Source organism: Brienomyrus brachyistius, chromosome 15 (genome assembly GCF_023856365.1).
Source record: "Brienomyrus brachyistius isolate T26 chromosome 15, BBRACH_0.4, whole genome shotgun sequence".
NCBI classification, from domain to species: Eukaryota; Metazoa; Chordata; class Actinopteri; order Osteoglossiformes; family Mormyridae; genus Brienomyrus; species Brienomyrus brachyistius.
The window spans coordinates 4,115,352-4,138,054 of record NC_064547.1 but is presented as its reverse complement, the minus strand read 5'-3'; the positions used below and the strand labels follow the sequence as shown (position 1 = coordinate 4,138,054).

Genomic DNA, 22,703 nt, shown 5'->3' with positions numbered 1-22,703 from the left:
GGTCATGATGTCGGACGAGCTGCGCCCCCTGGTGGCCACCCCGGCTGGCCCCTTACCGATGTACTGCTGGTGATGCTGACTCTGGGCAGCTACTGACTGCTCGGGTGTGATGGAGAGGTGCTGCCCCGCCCCGGACAGGCCATCCACCCCGCCGTCCACCTTCTGCATCGGCTTGAACCTGCGGGAGGGGGGAAGGGGGAAGTGCATTAGTAGGTTTTCGCCAACAGAGGTATGCGTGGTAGAACGAGACGGGGGGGGGGGCACCTCTGCTTCTGGTGCACGGGTTGCTGTCGCATGGCCATGTACTGCGAGTCCTCCTGTAGCCGGTTGAGCGGCGAGTCGGGCTTGACGCGGATGCCGTAGTAATGGTACTTGGAGTTCCCCCTTGTGGAGAGAGAGGGCAGTGCTGGTGAGCAAGGATTCGAAGAGCGTCGTGGTGGCGTCCTGCTTTGTAACCTGACCCGGTCGGACGGCGGCCCCATCTCACACCTGGTGCCCAGGCGGCGCGTGCGCAGCCCCATGAAGACGGAGCGGATAAGCTTGCCGAAGGAGGCGGCGTTCACCGGGTCCAGCTTCTGCTCCTGGCAGTGCCGAAGGTAGTGGTTGTACAGGGAGCTGCGTGGCAGACTGACGCCCTCTGCTGTCTCGTAGTTGTCCAGCAGCCACTGGAGCTGAGCAGGACGCATAGGCAGATTTAGGCACACTGACTGCACGCTGACCGCGCTGGGTCAGTGAGCCAGGTCTGACTGCAGCGTCACTGCGCCCCACTGAGCCTGTCCGTCACAATGACAATGAGCCTCGAGAGCCCTAAAGGTCATAGACACGCTGCAGATTATCATGCAGACGCATCGGCTCTCCTAATCTCCCAGGGTCTTCGTCTCGCCACGCCCAGACGACAGGCACAAACAAACACGTTTCAAAAAGCGGTGAGAAGTTTCAAAGCTCCATCCCGTACCACGCTCGCAGGTAATGAAGCGAATCCGGCGGAGCGTCACATCCATTACACTGAAGCTTACTGGCCCAACATGCAGATACGACATCATTACAGCACGTGTCTCAGGAAGGGGAGCGAAACACCGAGGCATTATCCCACAGAGGCTGCTTTGATGTCATGGATAATTATGTTACAGTTGTGCAGCACGTGGAGGGGAGGAGGGGCGGGGGGCGGTGCGTCTCTGAAAGATACATAATCGTCTGCGTAACTACAGCAATGTAATCTCATCTCCAGGGCGAAGAGATCCGTCTTGGACGAGCCGGATACTAAACAGCTGTTGGGCGGGGCAGAAAGGGGAGGGGCAGAAAGAGGAGGGGCAGAAAGGGGAGGGGCAGAAAGGGGAGGGGCTGTTGGACAAAAGCAGTGTATCCTGGGGAATCTCCCAGAAGACAGACTCTCTGTTACGACCATGAGGGTGCAAGCGTGGCCTAAACAGGCTCCCGTCCCCACGATGGCAGAGCAAATGAACAAACGCATGATTTTCACCTGAAAGCGATTTCGGCATAGCGTCTGAACGTCTCGCACAAAGGAAGGGCGGGGAGTATGAATTATATTCTGAGTGTGAAGATGGAAAGCGAAAGGAGATGAAGAGGCTCCGTGTCGCTCACGCACGTTCCTGAGTGTCTGGGAACGCACCGGCACGCCTACTGGCCTTAACCGAACTCTGAGGATGTTATCCGAGGAGAAGGGTGTTGGAGGGTGCAGGCGGACGGGGGGGCTGGAGGGCGGGGCGGGCAGCAGGAGGCTTTGTGCACACACACGGCCACACAGGCACCACAAGCCAGACCAGAGGCCCAGGGATCAAGTCTGAGGATCAGGGATCGACTGATCTGGCCTGAGAAGGTCGAGAGGCGATGGGTTTGGCTCGGTCGCGGTGGGGGGGGGGGGGAGCAGGCAGGCAAGCAGGCAGGCAGGCAAGCAGAGGAAGGGACCCATGTCTCCAAGCACGCTCCTGGTTGACTGGTTGACTTACATGGCTGTTGAGCAGGGTGCTTTTGTGAGTTGCTATCCCCTCAGACTTTTGGAGGTTTTCAATCGCCATTTCAAGCTAAAGAAAAAAAAAAGAAGAGGAAGAAGCATGCAGATATATAAAAGAGGGAAAGAAAAAGGGGAGAGGAAGAACAAAACACAACAGAAGGGAAATGAGACTTAGCTGCAGCCAGATCTCTGCGTTCCCATTACACTCGAGTCAGTGTTGCAGCCGAATTCATTACCGCTAACAAAAAGCATGCAAATGAGAGGACTCATAGGGTTAAGCTGCAGACTGAAGGCCCTCCTTGTCTGACAGTGAAATGTATGCAAATGTGGACTACAAGCAGGGCATGGGGCCACACAGCAGTCAATGGGAGTAAGCTGTCAATTTCCAGTCCCGCCAATAAAATTATCACCCCTCCCAGCAACCTCTGACAAAGGGGGTGGGGGAGGAAACAGTGAAAAGAAAAAAAAAAATCCCCAGAGTAATAAGGAAGCACATCGCATATAACCCCACCCCCCCCCCCCCAGCCGGCACCATGCTGCAATGCCAATGTCCTTCCTGGTTATCGTTGGCAGACATCGTTTCCAGCATGTGCCCAGATTTCAGCCCCGTGCGGTTGCTTTGAATCCTACAGCCCCAACCAGGTGACAGGGAGGGTGTAATGTGCTGAGGAAGTATCCATGTGGTTAAGGGGGCAGGATAGATGCAAGCGGAAGAAACAGGCCCCCCAGCTCCCAAGGCTCCAGGGCGCTCGTGAGCGCCACACGCTGCGACGGCATGAGGTGGGAGAGGCGAGGCAGGTCAGGCAGACGAGGACACCACCAGGCATCGTATCCGTAGCGCCCTCTACCTGTCACCCACAGAGCTGTGTGGAGCAAGCTCTCTGATCGTAAGCAGAGGATTCTGGGTACATTATTGTGCTGGATACTAATTACTCAGCTGGACAGGAGCTAATGATAATACTGAATAATATGATACATGTTCAATAACATCAAAGCCTGCAGTGGCGTTCTGCTCATTTCCAGCATGTCTGGCTTGATAACCTGAGCTGACATCACACAGCTCTATGAAGCCCCGGAGCCTGTGGGTGTCCTCATGCTCGCCAAGCGCACCACCGCTAGCTCACACGACTCGCCCCATCCTCAGGGACATCCTGACCCACAGAGAAGCAGATGCTCAAACACACCACCAGGGGCAGTGTGACGGTCGCGGCTGCCTCTCGGCACCAGCTGCGGGGTCCCGGAGGCCCCAGAGCCTCCCGTCGGGGCGTACCATGGCAGACGAGGCTCGGGCGGAGTGGGAGACGTGGTGCCGGCTGCCCTCCATGCCGCTCCCGTGGATGAGGTAGGCGCTGCCCCCGCTGGAGATAATCTGACTGCCGCCCACATCCATCGCGATGCCCACCATGCCGTGGGGGGGCCCGCCGCCCCCGCCTCCACTGCCGCCGGCGGACGACACAACAGCCGTGACTGGCGTACCGGCCCCCGCCTGTGTGTCGAAGTAGGCCCCTCCGCTGGACTGGCCGTACAGCTGCCCGTCGGTGTTGTAGGAATAGGCTGCGCGACTGAGTGGGGGGAAATTGCAGGTATTTCGGGAGCAGTGTTTTTTTCCATCATCGCACACTACGCAGAGCCCACTGGCTCAGCAATGTGAAGTGAGAAGGGTCCTTAACAGACGGAGCAGCACACTAATAAACATACAGTTACATACTGCAATACAATGTTACATAGTATTACATACTGCAATAGGCCAAAGAAAGCACAAAAAAGGAAAGAATCCAGTCTGATGGAATAACTGACAGGGATAATCCTGCCTTCGCTTGCAGTCCTCAGCCAAACAGAGCCGATAGGCGTTTCCCAATTATTCCTATTGGACGGGCTTTAAATCTGTTATATCACTCTAACCTTGTGCACATCTGTTTAATTAACTTTTAATTACAAGCCAATTAGTGACACGGCAATGAAAAGGCGACCGAAAGGCAGATAAGAAATAATACTGACAGAAGAATTCTGCCTTGTCGACTTCAATTACCATTTTATGGAGTTATTTATTTATATCACGCCAGTGGCAGGGGAGCCACCTGTGGTCGGGAAAGGAAAACACTCAAGCTAACATGCTTTTCTTTTTTCTTTTTTTCGGGGGGCATTCTAAGTACACGCTCCCCCAGGGTATGCATCCCCTCCCCGCCCCCCCCCCCTCCACAACAGCTCTCAGCCAGTGGCTTACATGGTTCCATTGGTGTACACTGCCTCGCTGCCATCCACGTACTGGATCTGGGACTGGTACACATGCTGGACCTGCTGCTGCACCTTCGGGTGGGGGTGGGGGGGGGGGGGGGGGAGCGTCACATGGCAGGCATCCGAAATGGGGACTTTAAGGAGCAGATTCAGAAATTTGTAGGACGGGGAAGTCAAGTTAAAGCCAACCAGTTATAAATATCCCGCAAGGTGCTGCACAGAGACAGTTTGCTTTTGGTCTAATTGCGAGCCATTTCCCAGGGTGTTACCATGCAAGTAATACCCGAATTAGCAAATGAACATCTTTCCCTAAGATCAAATAGAGATTTGCTTGGGCAATCCTGGCCAAATGTACTGTGTCTGTTTTGCCACTGAACACTTATTGTCAAACCATTTTCATTCATTCATTCGCTTAGGAGATCCTTACAATCTATTATCTGTAAAGCGTAAAGTCACATGACCTTCTCCACCCACCTCCTACATCTCTCCAAAAGATTCACCTGCATTGTACAGGAGCATCTACGTGTGACAACTAGCTTTACTCTCCCCTGAGCGGCTTTGTTCAAACGGATTCAGAGGAATCTTGCGTAAAGACAAACGTGGGCATGGTCAGCTTCCTGCTGGTGATCTGGGTGTGGTGAGGCGTGGCGTGCCTACCGGCTGAGGGACCTGCTGCACCCTGGGCACCGGCAGTGGCTGTGTGGAGGTGCTCTTCTGGGCCGAGCCCGCGGCCTGCACCAGCACCCTCTGAGGGGAGACGGGAAGCCCCTTCACATCAGCACACATTCCCCCGGAGTACTAACATTTCCCCTTTAGGTGCCCCTTACCTCCCTTACTACATAGGTGTTTAAAAGCTTTGCAAGCCCGAAAGTGTGTTGGAGGGGGTGTCGGACATTTTCACGAGTACCCCCTAAGCAGCCACAACGCAGGCTATATAGTGCCTGGTTTACGTCAGAAGCTCGGGATCTGCGAAGGTACAGCCACATAGATCACAGGGCTACACTAAGTAGGGCAGAGCTGGCTTTGCTCAGGAGGGCTCAGCTGTCAAGGCTAAATATGATGCACTACCAGAAACATTAACAGTGAAACACAAAAGCTGCCTTTTGGCTCCCTCGCAAAATCCTGATTCCAAAACCACCATCTGTAAAAGCTGAACAATTTCTAAGATTTGTGTGGGGGGGTGGCAGGGTAGGCGGTAGCTGCACATGGCCCCTGCTATGACAACACAGCTATGGGCAAGCAAGCGGTAAAAGAAATCACTGCACCTCTCTCACTGCAAACTCATCACTGTCTGTGCACACAGGTCACAGGGGCTCACACTGGAGAGTCCGCGCTAACTCGCTGATGGTAAACAGTGACCTGCAGGTACCCGAGCGACCTGTAGAGGGAGCTTCTGCGGGCAGACGGTAAACCTCTGTAAATCTCCTTTGAGTCGAGGCAGGCGGGTTCCCTGTGTGATCATGCTACATTCTAAGCTATGGAACAAACACCTTCATTATATCGGCGGAGGGACATAAGAGCAGGGTTACAAACGTCCCGAAGCTCAAACGACCAATTTCACTCAGAGGTACCTGTTGCGAAGCCGGCACGGCCTGCACCACGGGGGCCTGGGCCGAGGTGGACGTGCGCAGGGGTCCGCTGGACGCCGAGTCGGACCCTCCCTCCGAGCTCTGCATACTGAAGCCTGTGGGCAGAGGGCACAGTGAGCCAGTTGAGGAGGTGGGAGGCCACACGAAACACAAATCCACCAAGCCCCGGGAACCACCACAGGAACAAGAAGAGCAATCACTACATGCGATTAACAGAAGAGGGAAGGGTTACAATTTGTGTGTGTCGCCTGGGATTGGAACCTACGACCCGTGTGCGATACTCTACTTATTAAGCTACAGCATTACATCCACATAACCGGACAGGGTGGCCATCCACCTAGGGAACAGGAAGCCGGCAGACCCAGATGAGTTTCCACACGGCTCTAATCCATGAGGCCCACTCCAAATCACGACAGCAGAGAGACCTCCACGGCGACGGGCTGAATGCTGCCGATAAACGGGAAGGGGAGCCGCACCGAGTGGCTAAGCAACAAACAGTAAGGCTCAGAAACCTTAAGCGGTTCCCAAAAATGTAAAGGACACAAACCATGTGACGGGCAAGAAAGTGAACAATAGCTCAGCACAAAGAGAGAAGCGCAGTGGGAAATAAGCGTCAAAGCAGGGTGAAGCAGAGGGAAACCCAAGAAACCACTGCTTCTCCCTCAAAACAAAAATCTCTACAGGCAGCGGGGACTCGGGCCCCCGCCTTGCTCCGGAAGGTTTCCTGCATTTGTTTCAAATGAGAGATGTCCTTTGGGGGTTTCAATAATCCAGCTGATATGAGGAAATTCCTGAATGCTTTGTAAATGTTGGTCGGTTGCTATGGTGAGGAATCCATGGCAACCACCCCCGACCCTGCCCTCCCAAATACCCCCTGCACCCCCTTTCTATTTTCTTTTGAAGCTCATGCAAAGTAACTTGAGAATAGAGGGAGCAAAAGAGGGGGAGAGATGGAGAGAAGGAGAGAGAAGGGAAAACGACAAGGAGAAAGAGGGAGAGAAAGGAGGAAAACTTAGAGGGAGCACATCTACGAATGGAGCGTGCGACCCCTAATCAGTCAGCAAACACAGACGAGAGACTTCATTACGCCATCTGTCACATGCAAGATCTGTGCAAGACTACAGTTTAGGTGACGGGAAGTTGATTAGTCATAATACTCCAATGTAACATCATAATGCATGCAACGATATTACATACCATACCAGGCTTTAAACCTTGGGATAATTCATTTTAACTCCCAGGAAAGGAAATTTACTGGTTCATGAAATCATGAGAATGTTTTTTTATTATTGTGTTCAAATTTAATGACATTCTATAAAGCATTGTAAGAAAAAAAAAAAACTCCTCCTATTTGTCGAGCAAAAATAATACTTCCTCATTTTACAGGGAAGCATAAAGATTTCGAAATCTCATTTTCACGCCATCAGATATACAGCCACTCTGGCAATGGGTGTGCCACCTCTCTGGTTGCCGGGACAACAGACTGGATTGGCAAAGGAACGCAAGGTGAGTAATCGGTGTTAAGGATGGTGCAGGAACTCAAAAACACCAAGGTGACTGAGGTGGTTACCTCTCCAGCACACGGTTACCAAACCATTTTGCGCGTGCACGGACATACACGTGCCTTTGTACGCCTCTATGTGCAAATTCAACATTTTGCATTTTGTAGAAAAATATTCATACAGCCACAACAACAACAAAATGCTGATGGGCACGTGTGCACACCTTATTCCAGAAGCATCTCAGCTGTCATCCACACTATCAGATGGTACCCAGAGGGAATGACAGCACAAAGACCCTATGCTCCACGGTAACCACGGTAGCACCCCTGTTTCTCAGTCAATACACCCGCCCCTAGAGGGGGGGTCCAAAAGAGACACAACACCCATCAGTCTGCCCACAACATCAGCAAAACAGCTGGTCAAATCCAGATGTGCCATATTAAATCAAAGCTCTTTCAACACTACAGCCTGATGACTTTCATACCTTTCTTAGATAGAACGAGAAAAAAAAGCAGGGTTCAAGTTTCCTGCTCTTTTAAAAGAAAGGAATTTGACCACAGCGTCCACTCAGTTATAAATATGTGCTTGACAATCTCTCCAGTTATCTTTGGACTGGTTTCCCCAGTGGCAACATTTACTCACAGAGGAGAGGAATGAGCCAGACTCTTACGTCCTGGAGCTAAACATGGCCCGTTAGAAATCAGCCTCTTTACTTAGACCTGGGAACTCTCAGAAACACAAAGGGAATTTCAATGAAACATATCAGGCCCAAAATGCCATCAATGGAGTGAAGCTGACAGACAGCGCTGGACTCGGGGGGCAAGGGGTAGCACTGAGTGCAGGGACCGTGGGCAGGCGTTCTCCCCTGCCAACCAGAGGCCCCGGTGAAGGTTAAAAGCCACACAAAATTCCCCACCAGCCGCTGTGAGGCACACAAAGGCCACAGGCCGCGGGGGTCCTGCAGTACCCCGGCCGAAGCCGAATGGGGCTGTGCTGCAAAACTTCAGTTTTCTGGCTTCCTCAGCAAACTTTCTCCATCTCCAAGCTTCACAGAATGACGACAGAGACGCTCAAACAAAGGGAAACAAAGGGGGACACTTACGCAGAACACGAGAATGTGGAATGACTGCCGCAGCAGTGAATATCACTACAGCTGTAGATCCATTTACTGCAATTTAACTGTCACAGCTGAAAATCTCGGAGCGAGAGCAAAAGAAACCCGGGAAACTTGATTTTAAGCCTCTATTAATTTAATACAAAACCATGCCTGTTATTTTGCAGAAAAGTTTGGGCACGGTGTAATACATCAGTCACTAGCTTATCTGATTTGCGGAGCATTCAATCAGAGAAAAACACATACAGATGTTCAATTAAAAGCAGGAGCCCACAATCTTGGCTCTTGTTTGCACTGGCCCACATTGTTTGCAGAGCAACAGCGGTTTCCAGGGGCAACACCGTCCACTCCCGTTTCCAGGAGCCTGTTGCCAGGCGACCAACAGAATACTTCCCAAACCAAACAATGCCATCCCCCAACTGATCCCTCTATCTCAAATTAGCCAGAAACTTACAATAAATATGTGAGCCATTACTTTCAGGCACCATGAACAGGACAAGGGGAGAGGATTTAGTTTCTCTGCCACAGAGACTAGTTCTGACAAGCCACGGCAGATTAAATAGTTTTGTCCTTTAAAAACATTTTAATCAACTAATTAAAGAAAAAGGCAAAAGAAATTATAGTGACTTCCAAGGAACAAATAACATAAAAAAAATTGTAAGCAGAGGCAAAAACCTTCCGTAACACAGATAAATTACTTAAATTACTCTGTTGCAATTACTCAACCCATTTTGTAATCACAGAAAAAAAAACATAAATCAGATCATTTCCAAAAACAAGTTGTCACAATAACAACCCCTTAGCTAAGAATTCCATTGGAAAGGTATATTTACAGGACCGTGCGAGAGTGAGACTCATGTGGGGTCACCCTATGCGTGGCTCATATTTACACTTGTTAGCCACGGTTGCTAACAGGCCAGCCTCCCAACACTCCAGACAGAGAACTGAAAGCTAGCATGGAGAAGGAGAAGCGTCCCGCTTTGTTCTGCACTGCAGACACCCACGGCCCACTTTCCTCCTCTGCTTTCTTCCACCAGGATCATTGTTATGAATATTCACTTACAGCCTCCTTACGGACGCACAGGAGCTCCGAGACCAGAAAAGCACGTGTGACTGTCTATCTGCCAGAGGTTTCCTGGCCTTTGCTTTGATCCCCCGTCTATCAACAAACTGAAATGTGCATATATGTAACTGCAGAATCAGCCTCAAAGTAAACAAAGGCAGCACATGAAAAATCCACGTGAAACCTGCTCTTCAGGTCTTACATATGTATGTCATTTGCTACCGAAACAAAGTTATTCCTAAGGGTGTCAATGGAACACGAGCCTGAAGGGCTGGTAGGGGGAGGATGCTCAGAGGTGGCTCCTTTGCATGAGACCCCAGACTTATCCCCCCTCCATCCTTCTGGCCATGGCCCACGACCAGTGGCCCCCAATAGGAGCACATGAACTAAGAGCGAATGAGGACACTGTTCCCATGGAGACCGCCCCCCACCACCCATCCCCTACAAGCAGACCTTCACCCACGGCACATCCTGAAAAGTCAAACGCTGAAAATGACAAACTGGAGCAACACTGCTGAACTGGGGCATCTCTGTTGCAGACCAGGAGATTCCTTGACCCTTCACTGCTTTTCACAGTCAGTTCATCTCTAGACAAGAGGGTGAGGTTCACATTGATTATATCACTTCTCAAAACAAGGTGGCAGTGTGGCGAATAATACAAAATGACATTGAGAGGGAGGGACAACATTTCATAAATGACAGCTGAGTCGACCTATCGCACGTCAGGCCGCATTTTGGTCATGATTACTTCCCCAGGCCTGAAGATGACGCATGAAAACAGGTAAGTCCTCAAAGCTAATGACTCACTGCATCTCCTTATAGATCTCCACCCACCAGGTGAGGAGGTCACGTACGACAGACTTGCATCCCATTCTCATGTAACCAACATATCGATTCACAACTAGTGTCCAAGTACACCACTCTGGTGTGACTTATTACCAAAATCATAATTGTTTTGAATACTGATTCCCACAAAACACTGCTCACTATGCAACTGACAGCTTCTGGGCACGCTTATGGTATTTCTTGTTGATTTACTAAAAGGTAGAGAGGATGAACTATTCACATGAAAGAAAAGTGGTGTATTCATTAGTGTTAAGACAGTTTACAGCAATGCTCTCACTAGATAAATTGTCTGCATTTGGCACAAAATTCTGCATGAAGGCTCCATAATAAAAACCACACCATGGCCTGTCTTGTTATTAGCCTCACATAACTGACTGCAAGGGAATTCCAATCAAATTCCCGGATGCTATTATTCCTCTACAAGACCACAAAAGGCAAACTCATATTAAAAACCTGTTTATAAATAAACAGAGTTAAATGCTCTGTATTATTAAACAGGATATGTCTTGTTTGAAGTCAATTCACTGGACCCCAACCTACTTTTTGCCTTTGCAAAACAAAACTGAAACGAGTTTAAACACACAGTTTGCTTTTGGAAAGTAAAAGTGAAAGGTGTTAAAATATACAGTGGTCTTCCTGAAAGCTGCAAAACCCAAACTGCTGAGAGAACTTCTCTACAGAATTCAAACAGGGAAACATTTCATCCATCTGTTTATGGAAAACACCTTCTTACACTCTAAATATAAAAAGTATAAACTCTAACTGAGAGTTTGTTTTGAAAACTGAGCATGCTGCAAAATAGTACACGTGCAATATGTTTATTAATACACACTGCATTTACAGGGCAGGCAGACCACCACAAACAAACAATGGCTAAAAGTATTTTCTAATTGGTAGCAGTCGGACAGACCCTGAATGGGCTATTGTACAGAACGAGAGATCGCCCATCATATCAGGTGGCTGCACATAATTTAATCCTTTCAAGTGAGGAGGAGAAAAGCCAGCAGTGACTCAGTGACATGCTGTGGCTATTAGAACACAGAACGGATTCAAAATAATTACAGAATGGATACCAACTATTAGAGTACCGTACATATTTAATTTACACGTTTTTGGTGAAGTGCTACCACGACACTTAATTGGACAAACATAATGGAAACGGAATGAATATATACAGGATTGAATTGGATAACGACAAAAGCAACTGTGTAACAGGGAAAACACAAGATAAAACAACGATTTTGAATGATCAAATAGGATCTCAGAGTAATAAATCATAAGTGAGACATCTCAATGCAAAGAAAGCTCCCTGTAACAACCATGTGCGATTACTGCGAGCACCTCTGGGACCAGATTAAGCACTACGGCTCAAGGATGCTGCCTAACTAATGAAACGCAATGCATTTTATTATCACCCCTACAAGTGTTAAATAAACATAACTGAAATGAATACTTCACAAAAGCCCTAAGTGGGACAGCATTACAGCAGACAGGGAAGAATCCTTGAGTGATTCTGAACATCCAAAATGACAACATCTGGTATTAAGGGAAGGGGTATTTAGGTAGAAACATCCATCCATCCATTTTCCAAACCACTTATCCTTCTGGGTCGCGGGGGGTACGGAGCCTATCCCGGAAGCAATTGGCACGAGGTAGGGAACAACCCAGGATGGGGGGTCCAGCCCATCGCAGGGCACACTCACACACCATTCACTCACACATGCACACCTATGGGCAATTTAGCAACTCCAATTAGCCTCAGCATGTTTTTGGACTGTGGGGGGAAACCGGAGTACCCGGAGGAAACCCCACGACGACATGAGGAGAACATGCAAACTCCGCACACATGTGACCCAGGCGGAGACTCGAACCCAGGTCCCAGAGGTGTGAGGCGAGAGTGCTAACCACTGCACCACCATGCCGCCCCTTTAGGTAGAAACACCAAGGAGAAAATCAAGTGTCTGCATCATCTACAGCGCTCTCAATATCAGTACACTGGGGGGGGGGATTTCAGGTCTATCTGATCCTCTTGAATTCTCACACCAAACATGCTCAAAATTATTGAAGATTAAGAAAAACATAAAACACCACCATTACTCTCCTCTGGCCTTAAAATAGAGTATAATCTGCAGTGAAACTGAAGGTCGTTGCTCGAGAATTTCTTATTATTCGAATAAATAAATCTGCATTCATTCCAGATCAATGTCAAGGAGTGACGATGCCTGATGGTCATTCGGGCATGACTCACAACGCACAGCAAACAATGACAGAGTATAAATGCTCTGAAATGAAGACGCGGGGCAGCCATCTTCCACACAACACCTCGCTACCTTTGTTCTTTCAATATGAAGAGTGTAAAGATAAGAAAACAGAACCCTGCTACTCATAACAAAATCAGTGTAGGTTATAAGTGAATATCTGACTCAGAGAAGCGACGCACAACCCACCAGGGAAGCAAAGGTCTTGCAAAACCTGCTTGTACGAGGCTGTGTATGTAAGCAAAGATAAGTCTTCAGCGGCAGCAGGTATGTATTACTGCATTTGCGTCCGACTACTTATAAACATTGAGGATCACCTGCCTTGTAGCGATACAGCTGGCATCTTTCACAGTGGGCTCGACAGGCCTGTGTAATAAAGAAATCCAGTCTTCTGGATATCAGACGGCTAGTGAGCTTTTCCAAACTGTCAAGCCGCTAAGGAACAAATGGTATCTTATCCCTTTCAAGCCACATCTGAGGATTGGGAAACGTCACTCGTGCAGCATCCTACCTCTGAATCTCACAGGCAGTGCAAACCAGTGGGGGATCATACAAACACCACAATCCACCCAGCTCCCTCTCAGAAAGGCTTATTCTGCTTGGCAGCGAGTCGGCAAAACAAAGATGTGACCCTGTCATCTTTCATGCTCTTCCGCTAGTATTATTTCAGACAAGCGAGTGAAATGCAGATTAACCGTTGTGCCCCAAACAGGTGTGACCAGTTCCCACTGCAGTGTGCCCACCTGCCCCCCAAATAAAGCCTCAGCGGGAAAGCTACAGATCCTGGAATTTCATATACCGAGGTTGAGCAGAAGGAGGGGGTCTTCATGTCGTAGGCATCAGTGTCAGGCTAGAGGGCTTGGATCGGGTGACAAAGCAAAAAAAGCAGACATGGGAGTAACTGTGACCAGTAAGTGAGAAGGTGAGTGCTACGATTGTTAAGGAAAACTTTAAGGGCAAAGATGAGAAAGAAACACACACCTTAATATACTGAAGAAAAAGAGCCAGTCAGCTCAGGGCGATGTCAGCCCATCCTGTAGAATGACCGAGCACTCAAGCCACAATAAGAACAGACATAACAGGATGGAAATAATCATTAGGAATGTCAGGAACTTAAACCTGAACGGTGCTACGAAAAGCAGGGCAATACTTTTTAATGGAGTTTGGCCACATCCTGAGGGCTTCTCATCTGGGAAACTGATCATGCTGTAAATCTTATAGTGTGGCTGAGCATGAAAAGACCCACAGATTGCTTAAAACATTAGCAAGTGTCAAGAGAGTACACACCATCAGCGAGAGGACAACAGGCAGCCGAACCGACGATGTCATCGAACTGACGGTGGCCCTGAGCCGGCATTCAAGCACCATTCGCCGGCTCTAGAATTCGTTCTGGACCTTCAGGAACCTGGCATGTGCTACGGACGCTGGTTTCTTGAGCCCCAACCACCAGACATCGTGCCTGCTGCCTTGTGCTAATCTCGGTCAAAAAAATAAATAAAGTGTTTTTCTTTGCTACATGTCAAACAGCAGACAGCCACAGCAAGAGAGGGGTGGTGCTCTGCTTTGGTGAATACGATGATGAACCTTGGAAGTGTGTGACAGGCACGCAGGCATGAAACCACCACACCCAGCTATTAAACAGACAGAAGTGTGCACCACTGCAACTCAGCTTCCAGGAGGACCTTGTACTAACCGCACTGCGAAACATCAGGTGGGAAGCTGACAACCATAACAAACTCAGGAAAGCCCGTGTCGCTCTCCGTGACTGCACATACACTGCATGGTTAAGTGTGAACGCCAAGAGTTTCATTCCCTCACCCAGCACTGAGACGCAACTCCAAGTGTCTCTAGCTTACCTGCAAAGCACGGAACGCCCAGAGTTTGCTAACAAAAACCCACGGCCTGGCAAAGTACCCAGCTCACAGAAGCACCCGAGCTGGAAATAAACTGGGTGAAAAGGCCTGCACCAAAACGGCTATACGAGCGGAAGGGACAGCTGGAAATTACTTGCAGTCGAGTCAACTTGAAAAGGAACACCAGCGTGCATGTGACACTTGGGAGTGGTCCAGGCCACCAGTGCCGTCCACCTGGACCGGAAGACTCTCTCATATGACACCGTGCTGTGAGACACTCCGAGAGGGAATATCCATGTGACGAAGCATGCGCTGAGCGGATCAAAACAGCAGTCAGCAACTCATTCAGAGCAGCATGTTTACAAAGTTTCAGGCCCTTAGAAATATAGATAGGATCTAATCAGAGCTTTGGAAGTTACATGCCATTGTCATTCATTATATACTGCTGTCTTACATAGTACCTTCTATAAAATCAATATTTTATAAATGTTTAGAAATATATGAACCCAGCAAGTCATTTTTATATACACAGTTTTTTTAATCATTCTGCTTTTATCTTACATGGCTGCTCATCTGATCTCAGATAAAAACATTTGACACTGAGCTCCAAGAGAAACCTAGTAAGGACAGAAACACAAAGAGCGATGCCTCAATGAGTTAAAACCTAAATGACCTAATCGAGGAGGCCATAGAGAAAAACGGCAAGTCATTAGGCGGGTACAACAAGACTATAAGCTGCCTCTGTTAACCCAGTAACATTTCTGTGAAGAGAGCTTAAGATGTGAGCAGCTAATTTTCTTATGGGAGATATCAACAAATTACAACCAGTCTAAAAAACCCTTTTTAAAAGTGTGCTTTTCGTTCAGTGGAGGAAAAACACATACGAGTATGTTTTATGTGTCAGTGTTCAGAGGGCTTGGGGGGGAGGGGCCTCTTTCTGTTTTTACTGTCCCCAGAAGAATGGCCAAAGGAGAGGGAGGGGAAAAACAGCCATTGTAATGTAAATGGCAATGCCCTGTCGGCTGTTTGCAGCAGGAAATTTAATTAGCAGTTCTGTAGCTACAATACAAACCAGGTGGAATGTAAGGAATGCCCGTGGCAATGAGGACAGCCAGGAGCAGCAGGAAAAATGTGTGCGGCTACGAGCAGAACATGTCATATTAACGCAGGTTCCAGCTTGCTGCTGTAGAACTGTACAGCCATTTGCCGTTAATGTTTTTCTTCCCCCCAGAGCTGAGATGGCTTGTCAGGAACAAATGTACAAACCCAAAACACCAATTTTACTTATCGCTCTCTGAAGGCCCACATGGATCGTGAAGGACCCTTATCAACACACTCCATATACAAGCAAACAAAAAAACAATACATACATTTCTCATTTTAAAAGGTTGCAAAATGGCTAAGAGAACCCTAGAACAAAGAAATATAAATCCAGGCCCCCCTACCTCTTTTCAGACGTGATAGTCTGCTGGGCCTGAAATTTATGCCAGGGCTCTGTTCATTTAGAGTAACAAAAGGCACGATTAATTAATGAAGGCCAGCTGACTAAATGCTCGGTTGCAGGGTTATTATTAGTGCAAAATAAGAATTTTGGAGAAAAAAAACCCAGATAAATGAATAAATCTCTCTTACTTCAGAGCAGCAAGACACCATCCTTTCATCTTAGGGCAATGATAGTAATTGCTTGAGCCACTACTACAACCGTAATCCCAAGGCAGTGACTGCCAGTGTTACCAAGACATCATCTGTTCTTTTGTTCTGCACGGAAACGCAAAGTTTGTGGCACTGGATGTTAGTTGGTGAAACACAGTGGGGCATTTTCCACTCAGGACCAACTGCCCTCTATACATCCCCAGGGAAAGCAGGTGTCCATGAAGACCTTTACTGAGGCAGTAGCCACAAAGTACACTTGCAGTTTCAAGCACACTCCATCCCAGCGGATCAGGGCTTATCAGGGTTGCATATGTTAGCTGCTCTTAGATAGGATCTGGGCCAGAAGGTAAATAATCTAACAAGGTCACTGATTACAAACACACATCCATTCAGAACAGTTTATGTGTATTAAAAAGCACACCACCGTTTCCATTTTCTGCTACTGTAAAGGTAGGGAGAAGGTTGAAGGTCCTTATAACTGGTGAGGAGACGCTAAAACTGACAAATGCTTCACTCGTGTACCTTACAGTGTGACGATAAATCGCTGACAATCACTGACAAGTTAACGTGTTAATGCTTTATTTCTTAGATTGTGTTAACACATGCAGTATTTTGACATTCAAATGGGAAAATAGTATGATCAAAGATTTTAGAGAGACGTATAGTATTCCTTCCCAGCTGTAAACAACACCAGGGTACTGGTTGTGACTTTGCCTGGAATCCCAGAATTCACAGCTAAAAATCAAAACATGCAGGTAGCCTCTCACTGGAAGCTGATGAAGGGGAAAGACGAGGAAATGTGGTTACTTAGTTCATTTGGTTTTAAATTTACAATTAGGTTTTTTTTGTTTCTGAACATCCACCTTTTGTCTTGAGAGCAACATTGGTGGACGTAGGGAAGTGAAACTCCTTTATATCGAAGCTGCTTTTTTTGACCCATGCAACACTAATACAGGCATAACTTATTTTTGCCTTTATATTGAGAGTTCAGTTTAGAATAAATGCATTTCTATACTGAAAATAAAGACTACAAAATCACAACATGAAATTAACCTGCAGGTGTATGATAAAAAAAATAATAATTTCACAGCCCTACTTATAATACAATACCCTCCGTCGTCTTAGTGCCATCTGCTCACTTAGCCTTTTTGAAAAAGTATTGAAATTCAACTTGTACTTGCTTGCAGGTAGTATTTTTATTGGAAATGAATAATCTGTACATCATTTGGGGATTGGATGTGCAAATATTTATTATCATAAGTTTTAATGTTTTGTGTGACGAATGACGATTAATCGAAGAAAATGGGCCAAATGATTCATTTTTAAAAATGGATTCACCGACCTATGAATTATTTTTTTTAAAAAGTGTAAAAAACATCTCTGCAGTACAGACTGGCTTGGACGCCAGCCTCACACTACTCTGTGCATCAGAACCAAGCATGCACGGGAAAGGGGGGGGTGCCGGTGAACACACCAAAGCAAAGCACGTTGGGTTTTTCCCACCCATTCCCCAAGGGCAGTGGTGACTTTAGGGCATGAATCTTTTTTTAACCCACTGTAATCCTGTGTCCTCTGCATCAGACACTATAATGCCTGCATACGCCCCCCCCGTAGTCGACGTTCTTTCGCTGAAGTCCCAAAAAAATGTGTAAAGCCGTAGTTCCCAACCCGGTCCTCGGGGACTCCGAGACAGTCCACTTTTTTTGCTCCCTCCCAGCTGTCAGTAGGGAGAGAGCAAAATTGTGGACTATCTGGCAGGGAGCTGGGCGGGAGCAAAAGTGTGGACCGACTGGGCTTCCAGAGGAGCAGGTTGGGAAACACTGCCCTAAAAGTTAGTAAGAGGTCTCTGTCACAGGGTGTGACGACATGCTGACGTTTGCCACAGAACCAATGGGAAGAGGTGAGCCACAATTCAGCACAGTATCTGACGGCAGAGTGCTGTGTCGTCATATCCCTGCTTCTCAATGTGGACTGTAAGTATGGTTGGGGGGGTGGCTTAACTAACAGTAGGTATCCATTCCTTCTTGGGATGATTAATCACAAGCTCCACTTCTCCCGTCTGGGCCCACTACCTGTACTCAGGTATACAAGAGGATACTGCCATTGTCTCCCACCCAAACAAGCGCCGAGTGCAAAAGGTGGGGACATGCGATCAAGTATAAGGAGTCAAACCGGCCTGTACCAGTTGTTCCCCCTCACTGAAGCACCTATTCCAGTGACCTGTCTATGCAAGTTCAGAAATATGCACCTACCACAATTCCGCAAGAGACCTGTTTAAAAAACAGCAACTTTAAAAGAAAAAGACTCTCCCCCTTTTTTTCATTACTTTGGGTGTATTTGTGTACTGGGTTGCCATGTACACAAAACAGCTGCGTGCTCTGATTGGTGCTTAGAGATTCATTACCATTCCTTTATTTTCTTTGTTGTTCATGTGCAACCAAATTAGAAACTGAAATTGCACACATGCATGTAACTAGATGCTCTGTCAAATAAAAAATGCATGGGAAAGAGTTATATGTTAACACTTTATGGGGACTTTTTAGGGTAAAAGGAATTAAACTATGTTTAAACTAAGTTTGTCGTACACAGGTCTGGCAAAATAATGTCACCGAAGTACTGATTCACTCATTTCAGGCATGTAGCGACTGAGTTCATCACCAGCGAAACAGCCATGCCGCCTGACCAGCTGTCCGCTGCCATCTCCACCAAGGGGTGACTTAATGGAGCTGTTCACAGTCAGCAAATGTACATTTTTAAGCAAGCAGTGACTCCATTAATACTGAAGAGCCTGTTACAATAAATCCAGCCATGGGGCAAAGCTAGGACTTGCAATTCAGATAGAAATACGGCAATAAACACCTGGGTCGTATCATTAAAACGCACTTCAGCCTGTCATTCTGTAAAGTATGTATAAGAGTTACACTTATAACAGAAAAATGACCCCATCACACTTGCGACAGCTGCTTTGAATAAAAAGATGAACACAAAGGCAGAGTATGTCACTGAGCTGAAGTAGATGGACAATGTTACATTTTATGAAAAAAGAGACTATTAAAACCCTCTTAAATCCCAGAAGGTCATTTCAGCATAAAGACCCAGGATAAGTACAAGGTAAAACTGGTACTTTGGTTCATGGATTATTTACTGGTGTTAAATTTCCAAAAGAAGATAAAATAATCTAGTTAAGCCAACAGGGAAAAAAGTCAATAACACAGGACTAAAACTCAGGTAGAGTTGAGGGTTTCTAGCTCCACCAAGAACCATCTGACAGCATCCTCAGATGTGTGATCATTAGGTGAAGCAAAAGGCATGGGGGAGTGTAACAGGAACAAAACTGTATGCTTGAGAACTCAGGAGTCAATTATATACAGGCACAGTCTCCCACAAGCACTGAAACGCATATACTAAAGCCTCGGTATGACATCTACCATTGGTTCTAATATGAGAACCAAAGCCCTGTATTATGAAACAAAAAGGGAAAGAGCCATTGGTACATCACCCACGCCACGATCATGCCAATTATCCCTGTTAATGCCACAGCTTTTAGAAACCTGGAAAAGCTGCCAGAGAGAGAAAATCGGCAGCAGCCGCAAGCAAGATTACAGTCGACTCCCACAATATGCGGCGTCACTGTGCGTAGCGCTCATTAACGAACGCGCACCGCAGTGCCTCCTCCGAACTGGTGGAACCAGAATGTGAAGGCGAGTCGCACGGCATGACATAGGAAGCTGCGACTAGCCTGCCCTGTGCACCCTCGGCCAACGACCAGCCCTAATCAAGCCATTCTCACATGGAATCACAATGAGTAATTAGACAAATATACAGCGTCACAGATCTTGCGAGCAGTTGTAATGCCCCGTCATAATTAGCCACACTACAATCTTCAGTTTACACTAAAATAAAGCCATCTTTACTGATAAGCCCCTCGTTATATAAAACAATCAAAAAGAGGAGGAAAATCGAGCGAAAGACTAAATATTGGCACCAAACCAGCTAGCTATAATATCTTCTGAGCTCAAACAAAGTATGGAGAAGAAGAAGTATACGAGAAAAATGAAAACCCACCTATAGCATAGTTTCAAACACCGAGTAGATCCATGTTGATATTCTGAAGCTCATTCTGTCTTTGGCTCTGCTTGTGAGTATTACCTTATCGCCAAAGCACAGACGCCAACCTCAAAGGACAAGCCCAACAGGCATCTGCAATTCAGGCAAGCAACAGGAGGCATCGTAGTCTTCTATTCAACTTCATATCAGACCCAGCGGAGCACTTATCCCCCAAGGGCAATCAGTTACTCTCTCCACCATGCAAAGAACTAAACCAAAAAACTTCCTTTTCTTCTTAAATACCATCACCGTGCGTCAGTTATCATGCAGAAAATAACTGATGAAATTAGTCGTACACTATGGCATATATACGAACAATAAAAGGTAACTTAAACACCTTAAATATTAGCAAGTTTACAATAAAAAATAAAGGACATAAATAAATAACACGCAAAAACCACCAAAAGGCCACAAACTTTCTCCTCTCTGATTAAAATATTATGCCTGTATACTAAGAACAAGAAAAAAGAGAAAACATTCCAAAGAGGTGTTCATGGTCATATTTGTCTCGATTACTGCAGCAAGGGATGGTCCTTACAGCCTTTCTTGGTCCGTCTTCTATTAAAACCGAGCTTTGATTAAAAGATCAAACACGCATCTTCAACGACAAAAAAAGCTTTCATTGAACAATGTCCGCATGCTGAATGACATCTTAATTGGGGAGCGGTAAATATTCATTTCGTGCTACAAAGGCAAAGGGGAAGGGATGGCGAATAGAAACACATATCTTAACAATGGAATTCTGAATTTATTACATCTCCCAGCCCTGTGTATGCTATCTTTGAACACACAATACATGGCAATTTGAATACTCGAAAATGAGCAATCGTGAAAGCAAGCTGCAGTAAAATCAGAGTAACACATCGACTAAGAAATGAGCAACGTTAATCAAACGATGGTAAGTTTCAGTTGGCACCAAGCAACAAGTGTCTAGTCACAACTGCCATCATTGTTTTAAATAGCTAAGCATAAATATGGCAAATAAACGCCTCGTTTGTAGATCGCATACACGGAAAAATATTCTGCCATTGCACCGTGTTTTTAAAACACAATGACGTGATTTTAGCTGTAGTTTTGACAGCTATCTTAAGCAGCTCCGCAATACCTTGGTAAAGATCGGACAGGCGGACACGGTCGGCGCATGTCAACAAAATGCGTCACTGGCAGCCACCCCGCCGACCAGAAAGGCGAACTTTAACATTTTTAATTTTGGGGTAACATTATCAGCTACGGGTCCCGAAATCAGGGAGAGCTGCGTGAAATATCGACGGAGCCAACGGGAAGAAACTTACGACGGGATGTTACCTCGAGTCACGCCGATCACCTAAACAGGATTAAAAAGGTTTTAGCTAACTTCTGACCCTAAAAACCAACATTAATAAGCACTGCCGAAGAAATCGGCGAGCTGAGCATGAACTGTCAGACATGACAAGTTTATAAAAAGTTTCAGTTCAGCCCATTTTCCGCCTGACTACATTCAACAAGTGTCCGCTAACCGGAGACCCCCCCCACACACTTTTAGTCGGAGATACACGTTTCCACTTATGTGTCGCCATGAACAAAGTACAAAATAATCAACACAAATTGTGCCCCGATACAACTGGTAGAGAAACACGCCGTTCACGGAGCTCACCGACAGCCCGGAGACGAACCAAGCCCCGGAATTGGGCCGCGTTGGCGGCGCCCGACTGCCCGGCCAGCCGCGGCACTAACAGGCGGCCGCTCTCCCCTCCTCACACCATCAGCCGGGCGGCTCTTTTTAAAGTTACTCGGCTATTAACTTGCTGCCCGTTTAGACAAAGATAGTGTTCGGGTTACCAGGTAGGAAGCTAAATTAATAAACAGACTCCTGGCTTGTTTCTTCGTGTGTTGACTAGTACGCTCACTGGCCACCCAACTAGCTAGCGACGTTTACTGAGGGCATGAAGAGGGAACTGGGGAATATAGAAGAAAGAAAAAACACACGTCCGTCCTCTCGGTATCACTGATAAGTGAAAACAAATTCGTTTTAACTAGCTAGCCAGTAAATACATATATTAGTATATTCACCTTCGACTTGTGTATAGTTCTGATCTGGCTGAGCTCTCTCTTTCTCCCTTTCTCTCTCACACGCTTTCTCGTTTCCCGTTGCTGCTGCTGCTGCTGTTGCTGCGTGTTGCTCCCGTTGGTAAGTAACTGTCTCCACGACTACAGTCACTATGGCGCGCGGGGGTCTCGAAGCAACTGTTGCTATCCTCTTCTGCATACGTCATCAAAAAAACACACACACATAGGAGGAGGGAAGGCTAAGTTAGACTCCGCCCTACCTCTTCTCTGTCTCCAAACTTCCACAAACGACAAGTAGTCTGGCGTGGTAACCATTTGATTTTCATTATTGAGTGGGAAGTCCTCCCCCATGTATAAAACTCAATTTATCAATACATTTGTTTACAGCGCAAATATCAAAAGCTGCTGATCTAATAAATAACAAGCCTACCTAAAGATGTGTACCAGTGCCAAGTCTGATTGTAA

The 22,703-nt window shown here is 47.0% G+C and overlaps 1 protein-coding gene across 5 annotated transcripts in view; it reads right to left on the bottom strand.

The window, feature by feature from the left end:
• rfx2 (regulatory factor X, 2 (influences HLA class II expression)) overlaps nt 1-22,452 on the bottom strand; it is a 29,306-nt gene extending 6,854 nt beyond the window's left edge. Inside the window, exons 1-10 of one of the 5 annotated variants that reach the window (XM_048977017.1) lie at nt 22,242-22,372; nt 20,151-21,516; nt 5,779-5,891; nt 4,865-4,954; nt 4,197-4,279; nt 3,243-3,534; nt 1,968-2,042; nt 490-671; nt 265-384; nt 57-178 (exon numbers count right to left, since the gene is read on the bottom strand). In XM_048977017.1, coding sequence (XP_048832974.1) covers nt 57-178; nt 265-384; nt 490-671; nt 1,968-2,042; nt 3,243-3,534; nt 4,197-4,279; nt 4,865-4,954; nt 5,779-5,883 — 1,069 coding nt within the window. In that variant the 5' untranslated portion in view covers nt 5,884-5,891; nt 20,151-21,516; nt 22,242-22,372. Of the gene's footprint in view, nt 1-56; nt 179-264; nt 385-489; nt 672-1,967; nt 2,043-3,242; nt 3,535-4,196; nt 4,280-4,864; nt 4,955-5,778; nt 5,892-20,150 lie in introns of all 5 variants that reach the window. The other 4 variants (XM_048977013.1, XM_048977015.1, XM_048977016.1 and 1 more) reach the window with 4 other exon arrangements.
• Nucleotides 22,453-22,703: the final 251 nt, after the last annotated feature.